Source organism: Liolophura sinensis, chromosome 4 (assembly GCF_032854445.1).
Source record: "Liolophura sinensis isolate JHLJ2023 chromosome 4, CUHK_Ljap_v2, whole genome shotgun sequence".
Lineage (NCBI taxonomy): Eukaryota > Metazoa > Mollusca > Polyplacophora > Chitonida > Chitonidae > Liolophura > Liolophura sinensis.
Window position 1 is genome coordinate 11,143,993 of NC_088298.1, and position 26,452 is coordinate 11,170,444.

The following is a 26,452-nucleotide window of genomic DNA, read 5'->3' on the forward strand; positions in this document are numbered from 1 at the left end:
TGTATTAAGGTGATGATGTGTTTGTATTTTATATGTTAATGAACACATAACCAGTAGTTAATTATATGATTGAGGTAGTCTTGACATTGAAAAACAAAAGGTGTTGGCTCCGTGTGAATGTATCAACCTGGGACCAGTTTCATAAAGATGTATGATAATCGCACATATATAGGACAACGGTGCGGTAATAATGATGTAGAAAATATCGCTGGTCAAATGTACAATAAAACAATTCTACGCCGCTTTGTGAAACTAGCCCTTGAAGTTTACATCATACCACTTCTGTTTAAATACATATAATGGGATTGTAAACTTATAATACACCGGTAGTTGATGGCAGTTATTCAAAAAAAATTATAATATTATTTATGCATAATGTATGCATATAAAGTTATCATTGTGACGCACATGTATGTGTATATATCTGTACTCGCACTTTTAAGAAAAAATATTTGTATGTTTTGGGTGGCACGTAGCTTTTCCAAATTTGTTTGAGTTTTATTGGCTTATCTATTTTATTATTTCTATTTATTATTTACTTTGTTTCATTTGTCGCAGATAAACTTTATGAGAGTTTGTATATGAAAAGGATCATTGCATCCCAATAGAATGGTTGCACGTGACATCATCGCCCTCACATTTAACAATAGCCAGTCAGCTAGCGACAACAGGATCAGTGCATTACGACAGCCATAAAGTAGGCTTGACAGCAGCAACAACGTGTTGTTGCGAATAGACGCTGTGTATGAGATATATAAAAATAGGTAAGATTACAATTATTTTGTTTTTTATGTGGGTGGAGGTAACGTCATGCACTTATATACTGCATAAATTCTGAATGCTCAAATGCACACGGGCATAGCTTTTGTCAGTCGTAAAGCGGTGTCTCATGAAGAACGCAATGGTGCAACAACAACACAATTCACTTCACACTTGTCATTTTCCTAGCCCCGAAAAACTCAAACTCCCTTTCTTGTTTTGCACATCTCTGAAACAGATTGTTATGGAAAATATTTCCAGTTATACCTTACGTCTCGTTAATAGTTCAATTAAATTAAATTAAACGTGGAGGTTTATATTTTTGGCAATTTATGATATTTAGGCCCTACCTGCCTCAGGCTCAGTGTTCAATCATTCGATTCCAGTCCATTCTGCAACGTACATTGCGAAATGAAGTGGGCCTTTAAGTCGACTCTAAGACCCTAGGACATGCCATTTTCTGTTGTGGAATGAAGATAATATGTCTTTTATGAAAAGACTTGCGAGGGATAGGACTTGCAATGCATTGTGAACGCAAATCCAACTGGATTTGGAAGTTGTAGTTAAAGGTCAATGTGGCCGTTGACTATATCAGATCCCCAAACATTCAAAGGACTGACATTAAGTATAATTTAAATAGCCTTCTCAGGCAAAGAAAAAAAAACAAATCCGCCCACTCTCCCACATCACCAGAAGAAAAATAGTATTTTACAGAATTGATGTTTACGTTTTGAAGGTCATGGATGGGTAGTTTTGTGCTATGTAGCTTTGAAGTTATCTCAACTTGTAAGATACAAGGACTGCTGTTTGTGATGATACAGAGAGGAACGTTCACAGTTCAGTGTTCTAATTAGTGATTTGCTGACAGAGAAAGCCTGAGTGGGGTATGTGTCCCATTTTGGTCTAGTTTAACATAGGTGCAGTATTTTATTTTATAACCTCTAAACTGAATGATTGAGATGGCTTAAAAAATACTCCACCATTCTTAACCTCTGACAAAATCTGTACACATCAACTTGCAGTTGTATTGCATAGGGCATCTCAGACTCACTTACATCTGCTCAATCACATCAATGCTGTATTTCACCAAAAGCTTGGTATGCAGGGAAAGACCTTAAAATCATACTTCTGATGCCAACACTTGAGTTTTTCTGTTGAGAAATTAGTCAAACTTCACCAAAAAACTTCTAAGGGGTCATATAAAGTGGACAAATCAATCAAAATCAATGAAAATGTGACAGTAGAAAAATGCTAAACTAAGAAAGCAATTGCACGTGGTGAGGCTACTTTTATTATTGACCAGTCAGTTTGACTGTAATGGATTTCTGCACGGCTCATCATTTAAGCTATGATGTAGTTCATTTTTGCCTCAGCCAGTTGAATTTAACAGTTACAGCATGTTGTTTTCGAATGGATTTTTACTAAATAAACTTCAATGAGCTTAATGTTGAGGGGTCAGGTGATAATATAAGCGTTCATGGATGGTATGGATAAGTGCTGCACCGTGCGTCAAGTGTTTTTAAACATTGAATAGGGAATTTGATAGTATCTCAGTGAGCCAAAAATAAGAAAAAAAATTCATTGAACACGACATGTACATATATAAGAAGTCTTTATCACACAATCTCAGAATGATTATATGAAAGATTATAAGAATCATCTGTTGTCACTTGCAGTAACTTTTATTTATCATTTTATGATGATAACCAGTTATTACAAAGTATACTTTGTGTTGTTAGATATTCTATATAATTAGTCCTCTAGAGACATGTTAAACGGACAGTCAGGCCTACATGTACATATAAATAGGATTGAAGGGTTGACCACATGTAGTAAGGACGTCTGAGGCCAGGGGAATCTCCCCTATGCTACACATGCAATAAATGGACTGTTATTGACTATGCTTGGCCTGAATTGTCCAGTCATTTTCTGTTGTTATATGAGTGTAGCATGGATTGATATTTAAAGTATACACATACATGTACATACTTGGAAACCTGTACTGATGGGTTGATATACTATAAACAGGTTAATATTGAGAAATCGGGATTGGTTGACTCAGTAATTAATATCGTGGCTGATGTACATGTACATGCTCATGTTCTTAGCATCAGGAATGACCCAGGAGCCTCCCACCATTGCTGTCACTGTCAAGTTCAAGTCCAGTTGATGCTGGCTTCCTCTCCGGCTGTACATGGGAAGGTCTGTCAGCAACCTGTGGATGGTTGTGGGTCCCCCCCCTGGGGTCTGCCGGTTTCTGATCGTTATAGAAGTGAGATTTTCTTGAGTATGCATTAAAGAAATAAATCAATTAAAGAAACAGTCAAATAAATAAATATGAGAAGTCTGGACCATTTGGCTATAGGATGTGTCTTTATTAACATTGTTGTAAATTTATTGTGAAGCCTTGTTGGCCTTTACTGTAGAAGCTATTCACTTATAAGGCTGCGGGTTCAAATCCAACTGCTGCTTGTTCATCTTCTGTTTTGTGTCAGGCATTTGTCATGTGCACGGTGAAGAATGGGCATATTTACTCCTTGTTACCTTTCCTACAATGTCTCTTTACCATCATCATGCATATAAATGAAAAACTCTTGAGTTCAGTGTTAAACACTAATGAAATGAAAAACCTAAAAAGTTATTGATGTGGGCCTCGCTAGCACTCTTGACTAATGCTCTGGTTCCCTGCACTAGCTTTTCCTTGAACAATGAGGTTGAAGGTTCAAATCCTGCTCTTGCTGCTTTGTTAAATTCAACAGGTTTGTATAAAGTACCTGGTAAAGGTTTGTGGTTTACTTCGGTCACTCGGGCTTTCTTCCCCCGGAAACCTGAAACAGTCAAATAAATAAATAAGGCCATCTGTTTTTTTCTGGCTAACTATAAATACAACATAGAGAGAAAAATGTGAAGAAAAGTCACTCTTGGTCAGAAACAACAAGATCAAATCTATTCACTCTACTTTTCTTCTATGCCGTAAATATCATAGTGATAAGCTTGCTTTTTAACTATATGCACATGACATCTAATAATTTGTAAATGGACAAAGGTTTTAATGTGTTTGTGGAAGAATTAACATACTTGTACACCTGTGCATGTTTGATAATGCTTTCAGTGTATACTTCCGTGTCCATGTGCCATTTATGACTATGACAGGATATACTTGTATAATTGTACTTCATTCTTGAAATCTTTTGTTTTGCTATCCCAGTAAAGCCATGATGCTGGGTAAGTTGCCATGACGTTGTGTGTACATGAAGTTGTTGTTCCAAATACCCCCCCCCCCCCTCCTCACTTGCTGTGAATTTTAAACCACCTAGACGAGACTTTTATTTTTCTTGTTTATGACTATACCAACACAACAATTAGTAAACCACAGAATGTTCTGAGTTCCACAAAATTGCATGGCCTTTTCTAAAGATAATATATATAATTTATCTCCTTTCTAATTTAAATTTGTTTGCACCTTGTTTTGAGCCCTATATTGCTTTTCTCTCTCTCATATGTAATCTTTTTTTTTTATCTGTGTTGTTCTAGATATATCGCTGTTGTTTGCCTCAGTAGTTTTTCACTTTTGTTGCCATGGTTACTAGAATTGAGATGAGACACATAGCTGCACCTAGGTTTCTGTTCTAAGTTTATATTTATGTGTATACATTTTACCTGTAGGGTAACAGTAACCTTAGAATAATCCACTCAGGTACATGTGTGCTATTAATACCAGTATCCATCAATGTGTCAAAAATAGATTCTGTAAGTTATATTTGTATACGTGTAAGTGGTTCAAGTAAGTCGTTTCTAGAGAATTAATACGAAAGAAATAAAGATGAAACAAATTTCCATAAAATGCATCGTGATGAAGACGACTTAATGGAAAATTCCCGACTTTGTGTCTGCATTTTATAAGTTAGTTTCATATGAATTCTTATAACCTTCAAAGTGACAGGTTATGTAAGTATGCATATTCATGAGATGTGCATCTAGATATTTTAATGGCATTCATATGTCATTGTCAGTGTGTCATTGTGTCAAAGGGTCTGCTGTCTGACTTGCTCAGAAAGTTTGCCAGTAATTTGCCAAAGGTTGTTGGTTTACTCCCATTTCTTCCACCCATAAAACTGTGCCCCATGGTGCATGTATATAAAATAAAAAAACTATTAGTATTTGGTTGCCATAAACAGTAAATAAATAAATAAAATTGGCATGATTTGTCCATCGTGTTACTGTCACAACATTCTTCACATACATATTACATCGTCGTCATATGACTAAAAAATTGTTAAGTACGACGTTAAACTCCAAGCACTCACTTACATATTACATCATGGACGTCTTATTGAATTGAGGCCATCCTTGAAAACGTGTTTGTTTCATGTAACCCATTACTATATGGAAAATTAGGATAGATTGGTTTGGAGTTTTTTGTTTGTTTTGAAATGAAATTGTATAAACTGTATGAAATTTCTGGAGAAAGGCTCAAAACAGTGAGTGATAACTATGGATAGATACAGGTATTGTTTAATTTGCAAAAGAAACATACATGTTATTTATTCATTTTAATTGGTGTTTTACGCTGTACTTCAGAATATGAAGCTACGGAGAACCCCCCACCCCCAACCCACCCCACCCCCACCTATATAGGCCAAGTATAATAATACAGGAGTAAGAAGCTAGACATTTAACACAGTTGCTTAGAACACACTACACAGGTACATGTACAGTGCATTTGTATAAATGTGTATATTACCAAGCTGTTTTGATTATTCATGTGGTGGGATTATGTGGGATATGTACAGGTATTCTGACAGGTATATACAAATGTGACATTTGGCAATTTAGAGGCTTGCCTTTACAGTGCTGTGCTAATGCCTAGATGATTGACATGGAGGAGGTCTTTGGAAATAGCCGGATCTGTGCTGTTAATGACAGATTTCATCGGCCTATCATACATCTATATTATCAATAAATCAGGAGATCTGGCTATTGATCTGCTATTAGCTGCAGATGTCTTCTTCTGATCAGTGACGGCTATATGTATATATGTCTACATGTACCATACAAGCCAATTACCAAGGCAACGACAGATACATTTAACTCTCATCTTCAACATATGGAATTGCTTTTGAATGAGCCTACGGGTATACGAAGTCTTCTCAGCAGTCAACCAAGTGATGATCAATTCCTACCGTGCCAGAGTGTCTGGTTGCCATGGTAATTAGTTCATCAGCAGATTAAACTTTGGAAAGGCTTTCCCTGCCATGTTTGACTTATTAATTGCCCATGTGAATTATGCATAAAATCACCCCCAGCCCCCCCCCCCCCCCCCCCTTCAAAGATGAAATAGCGAATGAAGATTAAAATGTCATACCTGTAATTATTGGACAGGTAAGGCTGCGTGAAACCTGCCCTTCGCCCTCACCCGTCTATCCATCAACATCTCCCCTTCTCGCTCATCCACTTGTAACATCTGATAATTAGTTTCCATGACAACAGTTGTTCCCTCCCTCAGCTCGTGCAGTTCCACTGCCACTTCAGTCGAGCAGTTGCCCCGAGTCTGATGAGTTGAGTTTTCTTCACTTGATAATTTTTTGGGTTTGCTTGTTAAGGTGAGTTTATTTTTTTTTCTGTAAGTGGTTTTCTTCTCAGAATAGCATTTAGTATGGTTTCTGTGTTCATTAGTACCGAGCCAAAATTTGGAAGTTGTGAACACCACATGTAAATATAAAGATACACTTCACATACAAGTACATGTATGTACATGCACATTGCATGATCCAACAGAATCCAGTCTTTCTGCTAGGAAATGTATGCGGCACGCACATATGCATACATGTAGATTTAGTTAAACAGTTTATTTTTGCACGTATTTGGTTTTAATTTTCAAAACCTTTGTGAATGCTGTCATTTTGCACACTTGGGCGTTACAGTCCACGTAAAACGGTTTGTGAGAAACACATACGGGTGATGAATACAGGAAAAACTTCTTAAATACAGTGTTCAGTTATGTTAATTATTGTTATCTTAATACTTATGCATGCATGGCTGATGTAATAACATTTTCCTTTTTTTTTTGTGCAGTATGTGAAACAGTTGACTAATCTAATATTTTTTCTCCAAACATTAATATGTTTGATTTATGGCGCCTGTGATTTTGTGAACACACCCTCTTTTATGGATATGTTTCTCACCTGTTTCCAATATGTTAAATTCAAAGTTTTCATAGCAATCATTAGGCCATCCCCTAAAAATTGTTTGTTGCTTGTAACCCAACTTAAAAAAAATTGTGGGAGTGGATCGGTAGGGATTTTATTCTTTTATCTTTGCTAATGAAAAGGGTAGGGACTTTATCATGGAGAGAAGATTAATTTAAAAAATTAAAAATTTGTCAATAGCTCAGTATAAACTGAAAGTGTAGGAATCTTTTTTGGGAGCCTTGGAAATGTATATGCCCAACGAACATATTTTCAGTGATGGCCTCAGTGCGAAATGTGCACAGATATGTAATTTTCTACATGTACAGCTGTATGTTAAATTTGCCATTGTGAACATTGACCTTCCTGGCTCATTAACCTCAAGGGTTATCCTTGCTTTAGGCCAATCAGCCTTTGAGAACCCTTTGCTTGAATGTAACTCTCTATGGTGCGACTGCAGCTTGAAGGCAGCACGTTTGTACATGTACCTGGCAAATGTCAGTGAGTTTAGAGGTCTGTGGTTTTAATAATGCCTAGGGCATTCCAGTTTCCTCAGCCAATCTTGAAGTTAACAGCTGTCATAGAAGTAAAACCTTCTTTTGGACAACTTAAAACATCAGTCAAATTACACATGATATAAATGTATATGATATTCATCATCTCCTAGCATGAATGTACAGAGGGCATGGGAGCCTCCGTGGCTAAGATGGCTAGCATGCCAGTGCAGCACATGGACCCAGGAACATCTCAACAGTACGCAGTCGCTGTGAGATCTGGCTTCCTTAACCTACAGATGATTTTGTCTTCTTTAGCACGAACATCAATTGAATAAATAAATGAAACTGTGGGCTTGTGTTACTATATTGTTTAAGAATGAATGACATTGTATGTAGAGTGTTTAAAATTTGTGTGAATCATGGTGGATTCTAACAGATTGGGTGCACAAGCTCCACTGTTAGTCAGGTGTTAACAATCAGAAGGTGTAAAATAGGAACTTCCCTATTTGTTGTCCTGGCCATTGAATGTGAGGTATGATATCACAGTCCTCTACCTTCACAATCCTGACACAAGAGCTAAATGTGCTAATAGCTCACATATTCACCTACATACCTGACGTAATCAACAGTCCTGCGGTGCAGATTACTCCTACGTGCATCTGCCACTTCCATGGCATACAGGCTGTGATTCAGGGTTATCCATGTGCGTCTATTTTTAATGGCATTCAACTCTGTTCAATCAAGTAAATAAATGATTCATTTAGTTCATAGTTCGATGAGAGTGCAGCACGCTTCTCTTTCAGACTTGTTCATCAGACATCATCCCCGTGAATATTCACAAGGGCACGTACGGAATAAATGGACCTATGGCTACTGTCAATCAAAATGCATGTACTGTGACCAACTGCAAATGCCAGTCAACACATACATGTGGTCAAAATACAAAATCGGTTCATCAGAAAATTTGATTTTTCTTGATGCCACCCTTTTTTGCCCGCGAAATTAACCTCATGAAGTGAGTAAGATTGAATGGAAAGGTATTTGGTGTGCATGGTACTGTATCACTCAATTGCCCAACATGTTCACATTCAAATATGTTCATGTAGGAAGGTCTGGCAGCAGCCTGCGGATTGTCATGGGTTTCCTCCGTGCTCTGCCCGATTTCCTCCCACCATAATGCTGGCCGTCCTCGTATAAATAATTATGTTCACTTGACGGGCTAACATGTCTAGTAATATGGCATTATCAACAATCTAAATGGATGCATGCAATGTTTTTTCTAGCAGTTGCGGTCGGTCAGATTATTTTGATTGGTAGTTGCCATGCGTGAATTGATGCGGATTGGCTGACAGAGGAGGTATACGATCTTGGGTTTAAATCCTCCATACCTATGGTCACGCTTGAGTGAACAGGGAATAAATCAAGGATATCTAAAGTTCAGGTTGTACTGAAGCTACCTGCACCTGTACATGAACATTGTAAGTTAGACATGTTTCAACTTGCCTAAGTATTGATTAGAAGGTTGAGCATTTCTGGGATCTTAATCCATGTATCATCCTTGCCAGATAATCCATTCTCTCCTCTGCAACATTCATAAAATCTGTTCAGACATGTTCAAGTTCTATCAGAAAGGCAGACCATTGATTGATTGTGCTTATACATCAACATTTCTACTTACAGTGTATTTTTACTTATATACATATACGTACATGTAATGATCTGTAAAATAATGTATTTGTTAATGTGAAGCATTAATTGTTCTCTTTTGTTTCAATTTCATGTACATAACAACCTTGCACAATCAGAATTCCGAAGTTTCCTTCCCAGAGTTCCTGGGGGGGGGGGTATATTGATTTTAACTGAGGCTTGTTTTTCTGCGTGAATGTGTACATTTTCTGCTTGACTGACGATGATGATGATGATGACAATGATGATGACGACGACGATGATGATGCCCAACATAAAAATGCATACATTCATAGCAAAGGCTGAGAATAGTTTTATTACATATATTTATTTATTTATTTATTTGATTGGTGTTTTACGCCGTACTCAAGAATATTTCACTTATACAACGGCGGCCAGCATTATGGTAGGAGGAAACCGGGCAAAACCCGGGGAAAACCCACGACCATCTGCAGGTTGCTACCAGACCTTCCCACTTTGGTAATTACATATAGACTATGAATTTACTGTACGTCACAGTATGGTAAAAATGTGCGTTAAGAAGCACATTAAGGCCTTAAAATGATACTTCGGATACCAACACATAAATTCGTCCGATAAAAAATTTAAAAAGCTCTGAGGTGGTCATAGAGGTGGAAGAATCCATCAGAGTCAAGCAGATTGTTTAACTTCAGGTGAAATATAATACACTACCCCAATTCTCCAGATTTTTTGGACTTATATTAGTAATGTTGAAAGAGGAATATTTCTTTACTAGCCTTTTAGAAAAGTAAAGATGTGAGAATGTTGTTCATTGGATGCTCTAACCATGTGAGAAAAAAAAATAAAGATATGAGTATGTTGTTCATTCGATGGTCTAACCATGTGAGAAAAAAGAAACTCAATATTCCTGCTACAATTACATATATATTTTCTAAAATGAGCAGAAAAGGTCACCCTAAAATTCGAAGAAATAGGCTGTATGCTATGCTTGTTCGTTTTGCATGTAAACAGTACTAATTGGTGTTTGATACGTGTAATTCTTGAGTGAAAAATATTCCAGTGAATGGTTTAATAATGTACGTCATAGTTAGGTATACGGCCATATGTGGGAAGGACTGGCAGCAACCTGCGGTTGGTTGTGGGTTTCCCCCGGGCACTGCCCAGTTCCCTCCCACCATAATGCATAATATAACTGAAATATTCTTGAGTATGGCGTAAAACACCAATCAAATAAGTAAAATAAATAAATAAATAGTTATGTATACAGGTAAATCTGTATGCAGGACTATAACAGAGCAATGTATTCCTGAGTGATTATGTGATGTATGTTTATTATATGCATCTAGGGTCTGTCAGCAGCGTGCTAATGGTTGTGGGTTTCCTCCAGGATCTGCCTGGTTTCCCCTAGGGATCTGCCTGGTTTCCTACCACCATAATGCTGGACCCTGTTGTATGAGTGAAATATTCTTGAGTACAGCGTAAAACACAAATTAAATAAATACATGTAAATAGATCTAGGGGGCCTCCATGGCCAAGCACTTACATTGTAGTGTGCTAGCACAATGACGCAGGAGCCTCTCACCAATTTGTGTGCAGTTTGTGTGAGTTCAACTCCATGTCATGCTGGCTTCTGATGAGCCTCACTGGTCGTGCATTAGTATTGGAACTGTCTTCAAGCAACCTGTGGATGGTCGTGGATTTCCCCTGGGGCACTTCCCTGTTTTCTCCTACCAAAATGCTAGTCGCTGTCAGAGAAATGCAATATTCCTGTTTATGGCATTAACTACCAACCAAAATAAATGAACAAATTATGTGGATCTATATATATACGTGTACGCGTATAATTTTCTATGAGTTTGCATATGTTTGGGCAAGCCCTGCTTCTCTTCCTCATTTTATTTTAATGTTCCTTTTTTCCCCCGAATGTGTTTAATACATCCAGTTCTACATCTGCAACACCTACACATCTACATGTACACTGTGTGTCAGATATACACCATGTTCCTTGTCAGCCTGCCGCCCATATCGGTATCACCATTGTGTTCAGAGCAAACACACCGCAGATATCATCTGTTACCGCATCATCTGCGTTAATTGTGACAGGCTAGCAGACAAGAAAAGCACATTTTAGCAACACGTATTGATCACCAGTGATTATATTTCATTTTGATAGTGCTACACATATGCATACACACAAGTGTACTTATATTTACTCCCCCAGGGTAAAAATATGTTAATATCAGCTCAAGCTTTTAACAATGGCGTCCACAGTAAAGACCTGAAACATTTAAAAGGTACATCTACCTGTGATGAATATTTGTCCAGGCTTATCAGCACGTTGAACATTCGATTCTGTCATGACAGCTGTTGTGCCCCAAGGCTTAATCAGTGCATTGCATGTAGTCTTGACAAGGTGTGGGAGATAGGCTTATCACACCTTAGATAACGAGAACTGATCGATATGGTTTCATGAACATACAGCAAATTATATGCACATGCTGTCGGATAGTTTCTCACTGGTCTTTCTGTCCACTCCGTGGTCTTATTGTGTCCTTTAAAGGGACTTCAAAAAATCAAATAGCAAAACTCCATAGATGTCGAAATAATTTTCAGCATTAAATTTTCATTGATGTTCAGCCTTAAATTAATTTCGTATTTGAAAACACATTCATAAATTAATGTTACACTTTTTCCAATATGAAATCATTGTAAGCTACTGTGTACTTCTTGTATTTATTGATTTTCTTTTTGATTTATTTTTTTCTTTCATTGTCTTTGGTTTGGGGTTGTTGCTTTTTTCTGAAATTCAAATAAAGATCGGAAAAATTTTTGAATGTAGCCCAGCCTCTGTGTCCAAGGAAATTTTTCATCAAATGAGGCTCATCTGGTGTCATGAACATATTTATTTAAATTGCATTTTAAAGTCATTTTCAAGTGATTTTGAATGTGTTAAAATCTTTCTGTTATTAGGCCACAATTTACTCATCAATTAGGTAATGTTGCAAGCTCTGTTTTCACACGTTACTGTATTTCAATGTAAATCAATGGAAATTGTCCAGACATGAGATGTGCATATATCTTCAGCTTTTTTGGGCACTATTAGAGTACCTAAGAGTAAACACTGCTCCAGTTTTTATTCTTAGTCATGTACAATGTAAATCAGTGAAAATCGTCCAAACATGAGATGTGCATATATCTTGAGCTTTTTTTGGTACTATTAGAATACCTCAGAGTACACACCGCTCCAGTTTTTCTTCTTGGTCATGTAAATTTTGCATGTTTTATAAATTGTGTGCGTGTATGTAATAAGGTATGTATTTGTTCCAGCGCGCCTAAATAATTGGGTTGTGCAAAGGAATTTGGGAGATTTTAAATCCAGGATTCAAGATTTTCTTGAACTTTCACACTGTGATAATTTGAAGAATAAAAACTAAAAAATGTTTGGATTTTTTTTGTAGTTAAGTTCACGCTTTAAACAAAACTGAGCACATGTATCATGCAGAAAAAGTGCTTACATGTATGTATTATATTTGACGTTCTATATCTTTGTGTAAAGTAAAATGTCATACCTGTACATATGTATAGTTCTCTTGACTGCTTGTCACGCTATTGTCACGCTAGCACAGTGTAATGACCCAGGAGTCTCTCACCAATGTGTTCGCTGTGAGTTCAAGTCCAGCTCATGCTGGCTTCCTCTCCGGCTGTACACGGGAAGGTCTGTCATCAACCTGCGGATGGTTGTGAGTTCCCCCGGGCTCTCTCCGGTTTCCTCCCACCATAATGCTGGCCACTGTTGTATAAGTGAAATATTCTTGAGTACGGCGTAAAACACCAATCAAATAAAAAAAAATAAATAAATAATCTTGACTGCTTGTACAGTATATGTATACAGGAAGAACCCCTATCCTGATCTTTTCTGTCGTTTGTTTTTTGTTTCAGGGCTGAGTTTGTGTCACCGTCTCTTCAGCGCAATGGCTGCCAGTATAAAACCAGTCGTCATCAGCGGCCCCTCGGGAGGTGGAAAAAGCACACTTCTCGCGCGACTCTTCAAGGAGTTTGAGGATTGTTTTGCCTTCAGCGTCTCCCGTTAGTAGAGCTGTTTGCTATGTACATGTACTCATTGTGTCTAGGCATAAATATAATAAAGAGTTTGACGATTTGTTTTGCCTTCAGCATCTCATGTCAGTAAATATGATATTGTGCATGTCTGGTTTGAACCAGCAGTGGTATAAGGTTGCTATTCTAATTCCTCAACCTTGTCGCATATGAAAAAACAAAACTTCTGCACATTTTTAGTTTAATTTTGGAGACAAAACCACATTGGTTGAACATAGAATAATGTATTCAGGATATGCTTGAATAAACGTCTTGCAAAGATGCGAAATGATTGAAGAATTATAGTAATACCTTTGTTTTTTGAGGCACTAAAGTGTATGCTTCCCCGCCCTGGGGAGTAGCATTATATTTATTTATTTATTTGTTTTGTCTTTTACGACGTACTCAAGAATATTTCACTTCTACGACGGCAGCCAGCATTATGGTGGGTGGAAGCCGGGCAGAGCCCGGGGGAAACCTACAACCATCCGCATTCCGGAGAGGAAGCCAGCAAGAGCTGGACTTAAACTCAAAGCGACCGCATTGGCGAGTGACTCCTGGGTCATTACGCTGCGCTAGCGCACTGACCAACGATTAGCATTATATAAACGATGTGTAGTTATTATGCACATCACCAGAGGAACAAAGTTAATTGATGTTAAAGACGACACTGTAAAAGTGAATAAAACTGTAGACAAGCTTTGTTTTTTCTGTCAATGAAAACATGCATTCTAATGCACCTGATTTAGAGCTTTAAAATGCATGTAACAGATTTTTGTTGAAAAGTAATGTGATTTATACATGTATTTTGTTGTCACTTATATAAGCCAAGAAAATCTATTTATAGGTTAATTGGTTTTCAGGATTTCATAAAAATACAAAGTATGACTGTTTTAAGGATGGATCCAAATGCTGCCAGTACACCGTTATGTTCATTAAGATAAAAACTTCGCCTTTTGTATTTCAATTTCATACTGTTTGTTTTTTGATGTTTTATCCGGCAGACACAACCAGGCAGCCGAGGAAAGGAGAAGAAAATGGCAAAGGTATGTATGGAAGAGTCATATTGTGACTTTGATCGTCACTTCTTTGATCAAACACAGACCATTGTAACACGTTCCATTTCTCAATCATCATCACTCAGTTGACATTGTTTCACTATAACTGTTCCAACAACCATTTTACATATACATGTAACTATTACATGAATGTGTGATTGCGCACTGGACTATTTTCATTTGTTGCTTATATTTCCTGTGAAAAATATTAAGTAATTGTTTTTGATCACATTTACTATCAAGTGGGCATGTGAAAACATGTTTCACAAAAAAACAGTGGAGAAAATTGAGGAGCTGAACTTAAACAAGGAGATAGAGGTGTCGTTTATGCCTCTGAAATAGGATGTGAGAGGTGTCATTTATGCCTCTGGAACAGGATGTGAGAGGTGTCATTTATGCCTCTGGAACAGGATGTGACCAGAGAATGGTAAACTGTCAACAAAGATCGACAGATTGTTGACAAGTCACTTGATACAGTAGGTCTGGACTGTTTTTATATTTTTTTTAACGACAAAAGAGTTTGAATTAAAAACTCTTCTATTCAATAAGACTCACTTTGAATGCTTAGGCAGTGGTTTATTGCAGGCCTGTTTCGTCTTGAGAATAAAGTTTATAAATGGACTGGTATTTAGTATAGCTTACCGGTTTCCTATTGTCCGGGTAGAACGTAGGTGTCCCCAGATGGTACATTATCTATGTTTTTTGTTGACAGCTTACCATTTTGTTACGAAGGAAGAATTCAAGGAGATAATTAAAAAAAATGACTTTTTGGAACATGCTGAATTCTCAGGGAATATGTATGGGACGAGGTAAGACAAGATTTTCACTTCTCAAACGATCAAACTGAATCATCATTTGAGAATGCGTTACAGTTCTCATGGAATGTGTGACGACATAAAATGAGTGTCTGTACTTCTCAAACGATCAAACTAATTCATCATTCTAGAGTGAGTTATAGTTCTCAGGGAATGTGTGACGACATAGGATGAGTGTCTGAAAATTTTCACTTCTGTACGTCTTAAACAATCAAACTAAGTCATCAGACTTCTCAGGAATCATGTACAGTTTAATGTTATGATGAGAATTTCTCTGAGAACTCTTTCCATTCAAACAGCACACTAGATTGGCAGTATGCAAATACTGTTTGGGGCCTCCGTAACCGAGGTGGTAAGCAAGCCAGTGCAGCGCAATAACCCAGGAGCCTCTCACCTGTGTGGTCACTGTGAGTTCAAGCCCAGCTGATGCTGGCTTCGTATCCAGCTGTATGTGGGAAGGTCTGCCAGCAACCTGTGGATGGTCGTAGGTTTACCCCAGGCTGTGCCCTTGTTTCCTCCCACCATAATGCTGGCAGCCATCGTATAAGTAAAATATTCTTGAGTTCGACGGAATACACCAATCAGATTTATAAATTAATAAATATTGTTCACACAGTAATCTTTCACATTCCATTGCAAACGAATCTTGATAACGTGTCACTTAGATTTTATGACAAAATTGAAAAGTAGTGCTTAAGGTTAAAAATAAGTTCAAAAATTATACCACAAGTTAAGAGACATGTTGAGAAACTTTAGTTAAAATACGGTATATTGTAAAGTACATGTAAGATCTAAAACACTGTGTGTTAAATTTTTTTATAAATGTAAAAAATAAAATAAATATGCTGAACAGTTCGGTCTTTTGCACTTGCAGCAAACATTGAAAATTGTGGATAAAGTTTTGCACTATAGATTCAACATACACTTTTTTTTTGGCAAAATAATGTGTAATGTTGTAAGTGTTTGTATTTTAGTTGTTAGCAGGAGTTAATATATGTGTGTATTTTGTAGCAAGGAGTCAGTATATGTGTGTATTTTGCAGCAAGCAATCGGTCAAGGATATCCAGCAAACAGGCCGTATCTGTATCCTAGATGTGGAGATTAATGGTGTGAAGAGTATCAAGAAGACAGATCTGAATGCCAGATACATCTTTGTAAAACCCCCCAATATGGAAACTCTGGTAAGGTCTGAATGCCAGATACATCTTTGTAAAACCTCCTAATATGGAAACTCTCGCAAGGTCTGAATGCCAGATAGATTTTTGTAAAACCTCCCAATATGGAAACTCTCATAAGGTCTGAATGCCAGATAAATCTTTGTAAAACCTCCCATTATGGAAACACTAGTGAGGTTTGAATGCCAGATACATCTTTGTAAAACCTCCCAATATGGAAACTCTGGTAATGTCTGAATGCCAGACAGATTTTTGTAAAACCTCCCAATATGGAAACACTAGTAAGGTTTGAATGCCAGATAAATCTTTGTAAAACCTCCCAATATGGAAACTCTGGTAATGTCTGAATGCCAGACAGATTTTTGTAAAACCTCCCAATATGGAAACACTAGTAAGGTTTGAATGCCAGATAAATCTTTGTAAAACCTCCCAATATGGAAACTCTGGTAATGTCTGAATGCCAGACAGATTTTTGTAAAACCTCCCAATATGGAAACACTAGTAAGGTTTGAATGCCAGATAAATCTTTGTAAAACCTCCCAATATGGAAAATCTCATAAGATCTGAATGCCAGATTGATTTTTGTAAAACCTCCCAATATGGAAACACCTGTATGGTTTGAATGCCAGATAAATCTTTGTAAAACCTCCCAATATGGTAAAACCTCCTAGTATGGTAAAATCTCGCAATATGGAAACACTGGTAAGGTTTGAATGCCAGATACATCTGTGTGAAACCCCCCAATATGGAAACGCTGGTAAGGTTTGAATGTCAGATACATTTTTGTAAAATTCTCAATATGGAAACACTGTTAAGGTTTGGAATGCCAGATAGATTTTTCTAAAACCTCCCAATATGGAAACACTGGTAAAGTTTGAATGCCAGATACATCTATGTGAAACCTCCCAATATGGAAACACTTGTCCACAGATTTCGATTCTTCTGAGGTACATGTACTTGTAGATGTGTGTGAGTGATGTCAGAGGTACTGGTAATGCTTCTAGTGCAGACTACATACGTGTAGAGTAGTGTATCGTGTGGTGTGACGCTGCAAAAGCAAAGCAAACCCAAAATCTTAACAGTTGTAATGTATTGTGTACATTTATCTAGCTCAGCAAGTGCTGTACACTATTAAAATCTACTATCTATTCTAATAATCTGTTAAAATAAAACACTACAGCTTGTAGAATAACTTTTTGAGGTTGTGTTGTACCAGAAGCATTCAGTACTTTATGTATTGAGTTGAAGTTCTGCTATTATGTGTCTCCTCTCAGGCAAGCCCTTTGGTAGCATCACCAAATTTTTTTTTTCCTAATAAAACTAGGACATACATTTTCTGTGTTCCAGGCTCAAAGGCTAGAAGGTCGTGGAACCGAGACGGAAGACAGTTTGAAGAAGAGACTAGCCTCTGCGCAGGAAGCGCTCGACTTTGGTCCGTTCTTTTTTCTTTTTTTCCCTCTATTGTGAAGTCATTTCTATTTATGCTTTACAATTTGGTGTATCACAGGTCAAACTTATTCAGTCTAACATGTCAGAGATGTCACACTGCATTATGTATTAGCTTGTCGATCAATTCTCTTGATGAGTTGGTTGTATAAACTTCTAAATACTGTCCCCAGTGCTTTGAGTTACTCTGTGTTGCACATTCATTGTTGCTAAAGAAATTTAGCTCCAAGACCTATGCCCAGCCAGTCTTTTTTTCTTTTTTTTTTTTTTATTCTTAATGTATTATACTGACAGTATATGCAGTATATGTATGTAAAACATATATGCATTTATGTCCCTGAATATGGTTTTTTTCAGAGTATGTATAAGTTTTTTTTTGGGAGTAGGAAACAGAAAAGTTCAATAATGATGGCGTATACATGTCTTTACTGTAGGAGACTAGGGCTAAGAGTTAACACTGGTGTGTTGGTCCAAGGCCAGTGGAATTTTCCCAATTGCCATTATTTGCGTCACACATTCCACATGTACATGTCTACTTCCTGTTTTGTAGCTGAGCAGCCCGGGTCTTACGATCACATCATTGTTAATGACGATCTTGAAAGTGCCTACAAACAGCTCAAGGACATACTAGCCGAGGTAATCCCATAATGTCCATTTCTGAATTACTCTCGTCTTGCTACTCCACATACCAGTAAATTTTACCCAAAAACTGAGCCACAGGGGTGTGACAGCTTCGGTGACCTAATCGTTGGAGCATCTGCCTTGAAGTTGGGAGACCCGGGATCAAACCCGGGTTGGGTTTGATCGTACCAAAGACTTTAAAATGGTGCCTGTGGCTGTATCGTTTGGTATTCTGCACCAAGAGGTTTGAGCAGGGAAACACGACTGATTGACCTGGTTTCAATATAATGTGACTGGGTGGGGTTTCATGTATGATGTCTTTGGCATGATGCTTCAGTGGGGAGATTTGCACATTATTAGATAGACTCAGGCTCAGGTGAACTATGTCCCACAGGATTCCGGATACTGCAGTAAAGTGTGTTATTTTATAACATTTCAGTGGTAAAACCATTATCTGTCGTTGAGTGTGGAGTTATATCAGTACAATCAAAAGCTTACTATTATCAAGTCAATGATGTGTAACCAGGTGACAATAGGGTTTTACAAGCTGACCTCCACTGAGGAGGAGAGATCTGGTGCAAGGGCAAAAGGGTATAATGACTGACAGGTTTAAAAGCAAAACACCAGACAGTGAATATGGTGAAAGTTTTATATACCTACATATACTTTATGCAAACAAAAAAAAATATATATATATATATATTGAGACAAACATAACATTTGTGAGCAGTAAAGATGTATTCTGGTCAGGGCATTAGTGTTCTGTGGTTCGTTGACTGATAAACACCTTAAATTTCCACTGGTTATTTGTCAGGGGCCACTTGCACAAGGCGATTGCAGGCTAAGTTGATCGTGACTACCATGGCAACACGTGTTAAAATCATATGTCCCCATGGTACTTACAGTCAGCCTACAATTGCTTTGTGCAAGAGGCCCCTGGTATGTGTTTCCAAAGTGTTTGTGTATGTGCATGTACATGGAGCTGACGCTAGGCTATGCTACATTTAAGAATAGAAAAAGTGCTCAAATGCCATATATGTTCAACAGGTATATTTAAGTTTGTAGGGCTATTACTTTAATGAATACATGAAAAGTTTGGTTTTGAACTTCCTAATGGGGTTAAAATTAGAAGCTATGAAAAATTATTACCAAATTAAAAATCTTGGGAAAACTTTTCTGACATAATAATCTTTGTTTTAGAGTCCTTTTTCATGTATCTTTCAATGTATCCTATTGGCTATATCTTTGGCAGCTTACATATACAGTGTGCCTCTGTTCTCTGTTTAGCACCATATTATATAAAGTTACCATGACCATATAAGAGAACACCACTGAAGCATTATGTGCGTTGCCACACTGGGAATACATTGTGCAGTGTATACTGTGACAGCATTTTGGAACCAATTCCATCCAGGTTTCCTCCATTTTTAATGTATAAATGATTGTCATTGCCATGGAATATTTTCAAGGCCTGCACAAGTTAATGAATCACTTATTGTTTCTATGTTATTGTATTTCCAGGACATTGAGACCCTGAGGAAAACCCGATCTAAGTAGCCCTGACCTAACCAGCCTCAGCAGAATCGTCATCTACGAACAAGTTTTAGTTAACTCAGGTCTTTCGTCTTGTTAGCATTTTCACCCGCATGTATATCGTAGATTCAATGTCTCACAGCTTTGCATGGGCCAGAATTTACATCTGTTAATCTTCTCTGGCAATAATATCAACAAATTTTTAACAATGCCTTGAATCTTGTATTAACATTGCCTTGAATCTTGTATTAACATATACATATGTAAGCTCAATTTGTATATTTGAGACTGAACTTAAGTTTTGTTTGTCAAATGAAGGCTGCCTTTATTATCTGATTTGGGTAGTTAAGATCTGAGAGTTGAGTGCAATGTATAATGGTACACATCTTAGTGATACGCCTTATATTATGTCAGACAAATCCACTGATGTCTTTTAAGTGGTTGATACATGCTCATTTGCATAAAGATCTGAGTTAAAGCCTTTCATTGGTCAGACTGTAGCCCAGTTGACATGATGTGATTTGGACTATACAAGTAGGACGTGGTGTATTGTACGAAGTCATTGGGCCTGATATTGCATCAGACTAAGCAGGAATCATACTCCACTCATGGCAGTATGATTGAGAGCCAATGGGAATTGATCCTGCAAAGCAGACTGTGCTATGGGAGGAAACGTGGATACAGAAAACGAATACTGTTGTTTTTGTTTGTTTTTTTGGCTGAGGAGGGGAGGGGAGCGTGGCTTCGGGATTAAAAATTAAATACATGTTTTTTGCTCTAGCCTATTCATGTATGGGGCATAACAATGGGCCAGGCTTCTCTTTAGTGCACAGTTGTATTTCTGAGGAAGTAAATGTGGAAACTGTTTCAAAGGTCAGGAATTGGCTGTCAAATAAAGGGGGCCGCTAAATAGAGGTCAGGTAAAGTTGGATACTTAATAAAGGTTTAGGTTTTGGCTACTAGATAAAGGTGGGAGACATAATAAAGGCCAGCTATTGGCTGTCAGATAAAGGTAGATACTTAATAAAGGTCTGCTATTGACTACAAGATATACATATAGGTGGAAGATATAATAGAGGTCAGCTATTGGCTGTCGGATAAAGGTGGATACTTAATAAACGTCTGCTATTGTCTACAAGATATACATAAAGGTGGAAGATATAATAGAGGTCAGCTATTGGCTGTCAGATAAAGGTGGATACTTAATAAAGGTCCGCTATTGTCTACAAGATATACATATAGGTGGGAGATATAATAGAGGCCAGCTATTGGCTACAAGATATACGTATAGGTGGAAGATATAATAGAGGTCAGCTATTGGCTGTCGGATAAAGGTGGATACTTAATAAAGGTCCGCTATTGGCTACAAGATATACACATAGGTGGAAGATATAATAGAGGCCAGCTGTTGGCTGTCAGATAAAGGTGGATACTTAATAAAGGTCCGCTATTGTCTACAAGATATACATATAGGTGGGAGATATAATAGAGGCCAGCTATTGGCTGTCAGATAAAGGTGGATACTTAATGAAGGTCTGCTATTGGCTACAAGATATACGTATAGGTGGAAGATATAATAGAGGTCAGCTATTGGCTGTCGGATAAAGGTGGATACTTAATAAAGGTCTGCTATTGGCTGCCAGGTAAAACATGTAGGTGGGAGATTATTATATAATAGAGGTCAGCTATTGGCTGTTAGGGGTCACATGTTGGCCACTATTTATAGATAGGAGATGCAACAGAAGTCAGTTATTGACTGTTGGATAAAGGTGGATACTTCATAGAAGTAACATTTATAATTTATGATAGCATACTTGGCTTGCATGTATATATGTCTGTCTGTCTGTCTGTCTGGATTTTTTCTTGTTTTTATTTTCGTCTACTTGAGACGGGCTTTCACACGGTGGGGCCTGAACATGTCAGTGTCTACAGTTTTTGAGTCTTTTTGAAATCAACTAGAGCAAAATGGCATTCGGGTAAAAAAAAAAGCTCCAAAATCAACTAAATCAGAAATGGATTGAGCCCTTAAGACTGGTTTGATAAGGTGCACTTAGCTGAACATAAACCCACATGTAGCTTCAGGTACATGTGTTTTAGAAATATGATTGAATTTGCACTTAGCTGTCAGCAACTGAACAATACACTCCATTTCATAAAACTCACAGATTTCTGAAGCTCATTTCATAAAGCATACATAGAGTTTCGCGTGTCCATGGCGACCATTACAGCAGGTTTTACATTGCCATGGCAGTTACGTGCACATAATGCTATATTGATCCGCTTTGTGAAAAGGGTCTTGCTCCACATAGCCATTGCCATGGATTTAGGCTAAGGTGAGCGAGGCTATGTGTGCCTTGGACAAGGCATTCTTATGGATGTACAACTTCGTGGTTTATTAACACGATGTTTCAATGTAGTTTCTAACATCGTTATCAAGCGAATGACAAGTGATTGTTGTATATCCAGGAGAATGTCTTGTCCAGTGTACTTTGATCACAACTTTTAAATGCCACTCAAACAAGTTAAGTGTACCTGGTCAACAGGTTTGGGCTTTATGCCCCAGGATCACAGGGCTGTAATTCTTCTACCATTTCGCTTGTTTTTAATGTGTTTATTCAAGCTTTTTATGGCGCCATTATTCTGTGTTGTCTGATAAAACCCTGAAACTGTGTTGTCTGATTTGTAACCCTGAAACTGGCCAATCCAATTTTTGTCGTTAAAATCAAATTAAAAATGTGCTAAACTTGCACTGAAATTTGCCCTTTTAAATGCGAAAAGATTGAGGAATTAGGGCAAGTTTGACATAACCTTACCTTCAAAACAGTTTACTGCACTAAAGCTAGACTCCATCACCATAAGATTTTTATCTTTTTACTAATTGTCTTGGGCTTCCTTGACCAAAGTAAAAATTAGCGTTTAAGTTCAAATCTGTATTAAAAGTTAGGATTAGTATCACACGTGAAGACTATCAGACTTATAAAATCGTAACGTGCCTGCTTGATCTTGGGACCTGAAAGGAGTTCAGATTCAGGTGCTCATGTTTTCACCACACCTGTCAGTAAATTTCAGATTTTTTTTTCATAGAAAAGCCTATATTTATTGGACCAGAATTATGGGAGGATATTTTATCATGATGTGTAATGCTTCACCCTTTGGTGGTGGGATTATCTCCCCTGGAATTTACATGTGGATGGAACATGCATTATTTGTGAAATTGACAAACTTTTCTGTAACTTAATTTTATTTATTTATTTTGTATTTTTTTGTGTGTGGAAAGGAACTCTTTTGGGCAACAGGAAAGTACCACAATAGAAATTGGAGAGGTGTTGCTTTAGGAATTAACGTTGATATTTAGATTGATAATTGTCAGGACATTTTGGTTTTCAGTGAAAGTGAAAAGTTACTGTACCCATTGGCGGGGGAGGGGGGGGGTCATATTTATATGCTGTATGTTATGGAAATTCAGGGTAGAATTTAATAACAATGTACTTAAATATGGTTGCGTGTTTGTAGGGATAGGTGTCCCTATTTGATGCCATGAGCGCTCATGTAACACTGGCTTGTAACTATGGCGCAGTAATTCCTCAACCTTTTACATACATGTATATGTATTTCACTGTGGACCACAAAAATTTAAAATGGTTGTTTTACAGCCAGAAGAAATCCTTTTCCAATGTCTGAAGAGGGTATAAAAATAAAACTGAAAAATCTTTTTAATTGTGGGAAATGTGGACTGTCTGAGTATTTTTTTTCTTGCTGAAGGCATATTTACATACGGACAAAAAGATCGCAGCGATCTGAAAAACAGAAAAAGTATTTTCAAAAATCAATAACGGACAAAATAAAAATCTTGATTTTCAGTTTTACTTTTATCTAAATTTTGGAATTTTTACTGTTGGCTCACCCGTGAAACACAAAATAAAATGGTATCGCCTTTATAGTCTTCATGCATACTTGTTCTTAATACGGCTAATTCAAATGCTTACCTATATGTAGACAGTTGCCAAATATTTACACAATGGTAAATGTATTCTGTGTTTTGGTAATAAATAGATTACTTCCCTTTTCATGGATTACCCCCCGCTGACGGCAGTATGTATCAGTTCAGTTACCCAGTGTCGTTTGCATTTGGAAGTTCTAGTGTGATGGAATGAAAACAACCACAGTGATCACCTTTGACTAATCCACCTGTGAAACTTCTTGTAAGATTAACTACTGCTGAATCATTGCAATTTGCTTCTGTTGAGAATCTGACAAAGTAAACGCCAATATTTTGCATTGTCCTATATGAAAGACGCAGATACCCGTTGTCAAGGGAGGTAAATCCTGGAAAAGGGAAGTAATTAGTGTATTACGAAAATATGGAATAAATACATTGGTATTCAGATCTGCTGTATTGTGTAATATTTGCACATCGTGTTCATGTACATACAGATGTTTACATTCGTGTAGATATTTATTATTCAATTGCAGCAATATGTGTATTCATGTAAAATAAGGGACACTTTCTTCTGTTTTCTTCATTTCTGTAGATGGTAGACATTTTCATACAGGGCATATATTGTTGTTTATACGTCTATTATAATAAGAAATGTACATGTTAATAGATCACAAGGTCTGGGCCCAGTTTCACGTAGCACTCTTAACGTTATGAGCTTGCAATTACCGTGACGACGTAATACTGGTTGCCGTGGTAGTTAAGCGAGAGTAGCATTAAGAGTGCTTTGTGAGAGCGATGTTGCTGACTTTTTATGGCTTCTGCCCTTAGAACTCTTCCATATTTATGTCAAAGGTAAGATATTGTTGACAATTCTACACTTAATATCACGGACAAACTCTCATATGTTAGATGCATTATGTGTATATTTTGGTATTTTTAACAATTGTCCGCGGTAATAGTTAAGCGACTCTCTGGTAAGGTATTTGTCCTCTCCCTGAAAAATCTTCAAAAAAAAGTGTATAGCTTGTCCTTTTGTTCAAAGGCCACATAAAACCGCGCATGCCAGTTTTAACCATTTACTTGCACACTGTCCGTATGTGGAAAAAGTAGTCAAGGATAGGAAGAGATCAGTTGCATGGTGCTTAACAAGATACATGGACTCAAAAGGAACTCTAATATCTATGTACATGTACCTGTATGTAATTATCTGAATGTGTGTCTAGAACTAAGCTTTTTAATTGGCTGTTCGTTTAGTGGACAGTGCTTTAACAATTAAGAGTTATGTTTTTCATGAGCTGCTACAGTGCTCATTAGATCAATAGACCTTCTTACTGTATTACTGGTAGTTTAAAACTTTTTGCTGACAAATATTGAATCTTTAATTTTTGCTCCTTTCTTCGGGGTTCTGTAATGTCCATTCAAGATACTTTGTAAGCATCTGTTAATTGTACCAAAATTGTTGTAAAAACAATACTATAGCGAACTTTTCACGAGTCACCATTGTTCCCTTGGTTACAAAAACTTCACATCACCATGTATAGTATTCCTTTAACAAAGGAGTATTTTTCTTTATCCAAAGCCTTCCAAGAGAATTGTTTGTCAGAAGGATTTTATTGCGCACTCGGTTCTTTGTTACAGTCATATGTTACGTGTTCTACACAAGCTGTATATTGCAGCAGAATAAAGGTAAACTTCTTTTAAGAGAAACTCTTTAAGACTTTTGACTTGTTTTAAGGACTTGACTGTGATACTGCCTGTAAGCCGGAGTCGGGGTTGTGGCAATATATACAGGTACCTGAGTGGTGCAATTGCCTTTGATTTGTCAATCAAGGGACGTTGCAGTTCAATCCCAGCATTAGGCAGGGGAAATTACTATGCCACCCCTGTTCTCAAGGTTGACGGGAAAAATACATGGTCAACAGCATTTGTAGGTAGTCCTCTGCGGAGCCTTTTGGAAAGTTGAGCTAGAGCTTTGCTCTCAAGTCATTTGCATGCCATATAGGTCCGTGGTTTACTTTGATTCTGCAGTGATTTGTGCTATCCTACGAGATAAAACTGTGACCACCTCATAAACGTTAATATGTTAAGACATATTAAAGGTTAGGCCTAAGTGAAAATTTTATCTCTCACTACCAAATAACTATAGGCATTGTGAAAAGCATTTAAATTTTAACTTGTCAGAAATGGATTTTGTGGAATATTTGACAACCTGTAAAGAGGCTGCGTGTGCAGGAGATTTTTTGCAAAACATCAGCACAAATCTAACCAAACTTTTGCTGTTATTTTAAAATAGAACAGATAATTACGAGTCTGATATTTATCGGAAGGCGACATAATTGGATCTTTTCTCTTTAAAGAACGACCTAGGAGCCTCTCGCCAATGAATCGCTGTAAGACCATGTTGTCTTCGCCCCCGATCATAGGTGGGAGGTCTGCCTGGAATTTGCGGGTGGTCGTTCAGTTTTCCCTCGGGCTCCGGTTTCGACACATCATAATATTGAATGTTGCCCGCATGCAAGTGAAATATTCTCGAGTACGGCGTAAAACTCCGAGCAAATGAAGAAATTACAGAGGCTACCGAAGATTTTTGACAAAATATCCATATTCTCCAATCAAATCAAATTTTCCGTATTTACCAAAAACAGCTCGAATTATTG

At 37.3% G+C, this 26,452-nt stretch overlaps 1 protein-coding gene across 2 annotated transcripts; it reads left to right on the top strand.

Moving 5' to 3' along the window:
* Positions 1 to 697: 697 nt before the first annotated feature.
* Positions 698 to 25,491, top strand: LOC135464694 (uncharacterized). Of its 2 annotated transcripts, none has more exons than XM_064742191.1 (8): positions 698 to 764; positions 13,052 to 13,198; positions 14,212 to 14,253; positions 14,978 to 15,074; positions 16,123 to 16,261; positions 17,603 to 17,687; positions 18,252 to 18,337; positions 19,844 to 25,491. In XM_064742191.1, exons 1-8 carry the CDS (start codon positions 746 to 748, stop codon positions 19,877 to 19,879), a joined length of 651 nt encoding a protein of 216 aa, XP_064598261.1. In that variant the 5' UTR covers positions 698 to 745; the 3' UTR covers positions 19,880 to 25,491. The 2 variants fall into 2 exon arrangements, with proteins under 2 accessions (XP_064598261.1, XP_064598262.1); XM_064742192.1 differs by lacking the exon at positions 698 to 764 and adding an exon at positions 3,980 to 3,984.
* Positions 25,492 to 26,452: the final 961 nt, after the last annotated feature.

Bases quoted from the DNA above. Each gene is read 5' to 3' on its own strand.
- LOC135464694 (XM_064742191.1), top strand. The intron at 15,075-16,122 runs GTAAGACAAGAT...TGTATTTTGCAG, and splicing joins GGGAATATGTATGGGACGAG to CAAGCAATCGGTCAAGGATA. The intron at 18,338-19,843 runs GTAATCCCATAA...TTGTATTTCCAG, and splicing joins TCAAGGACATACTAGCCGAG to GACATTGAGACCCTGAGGAA.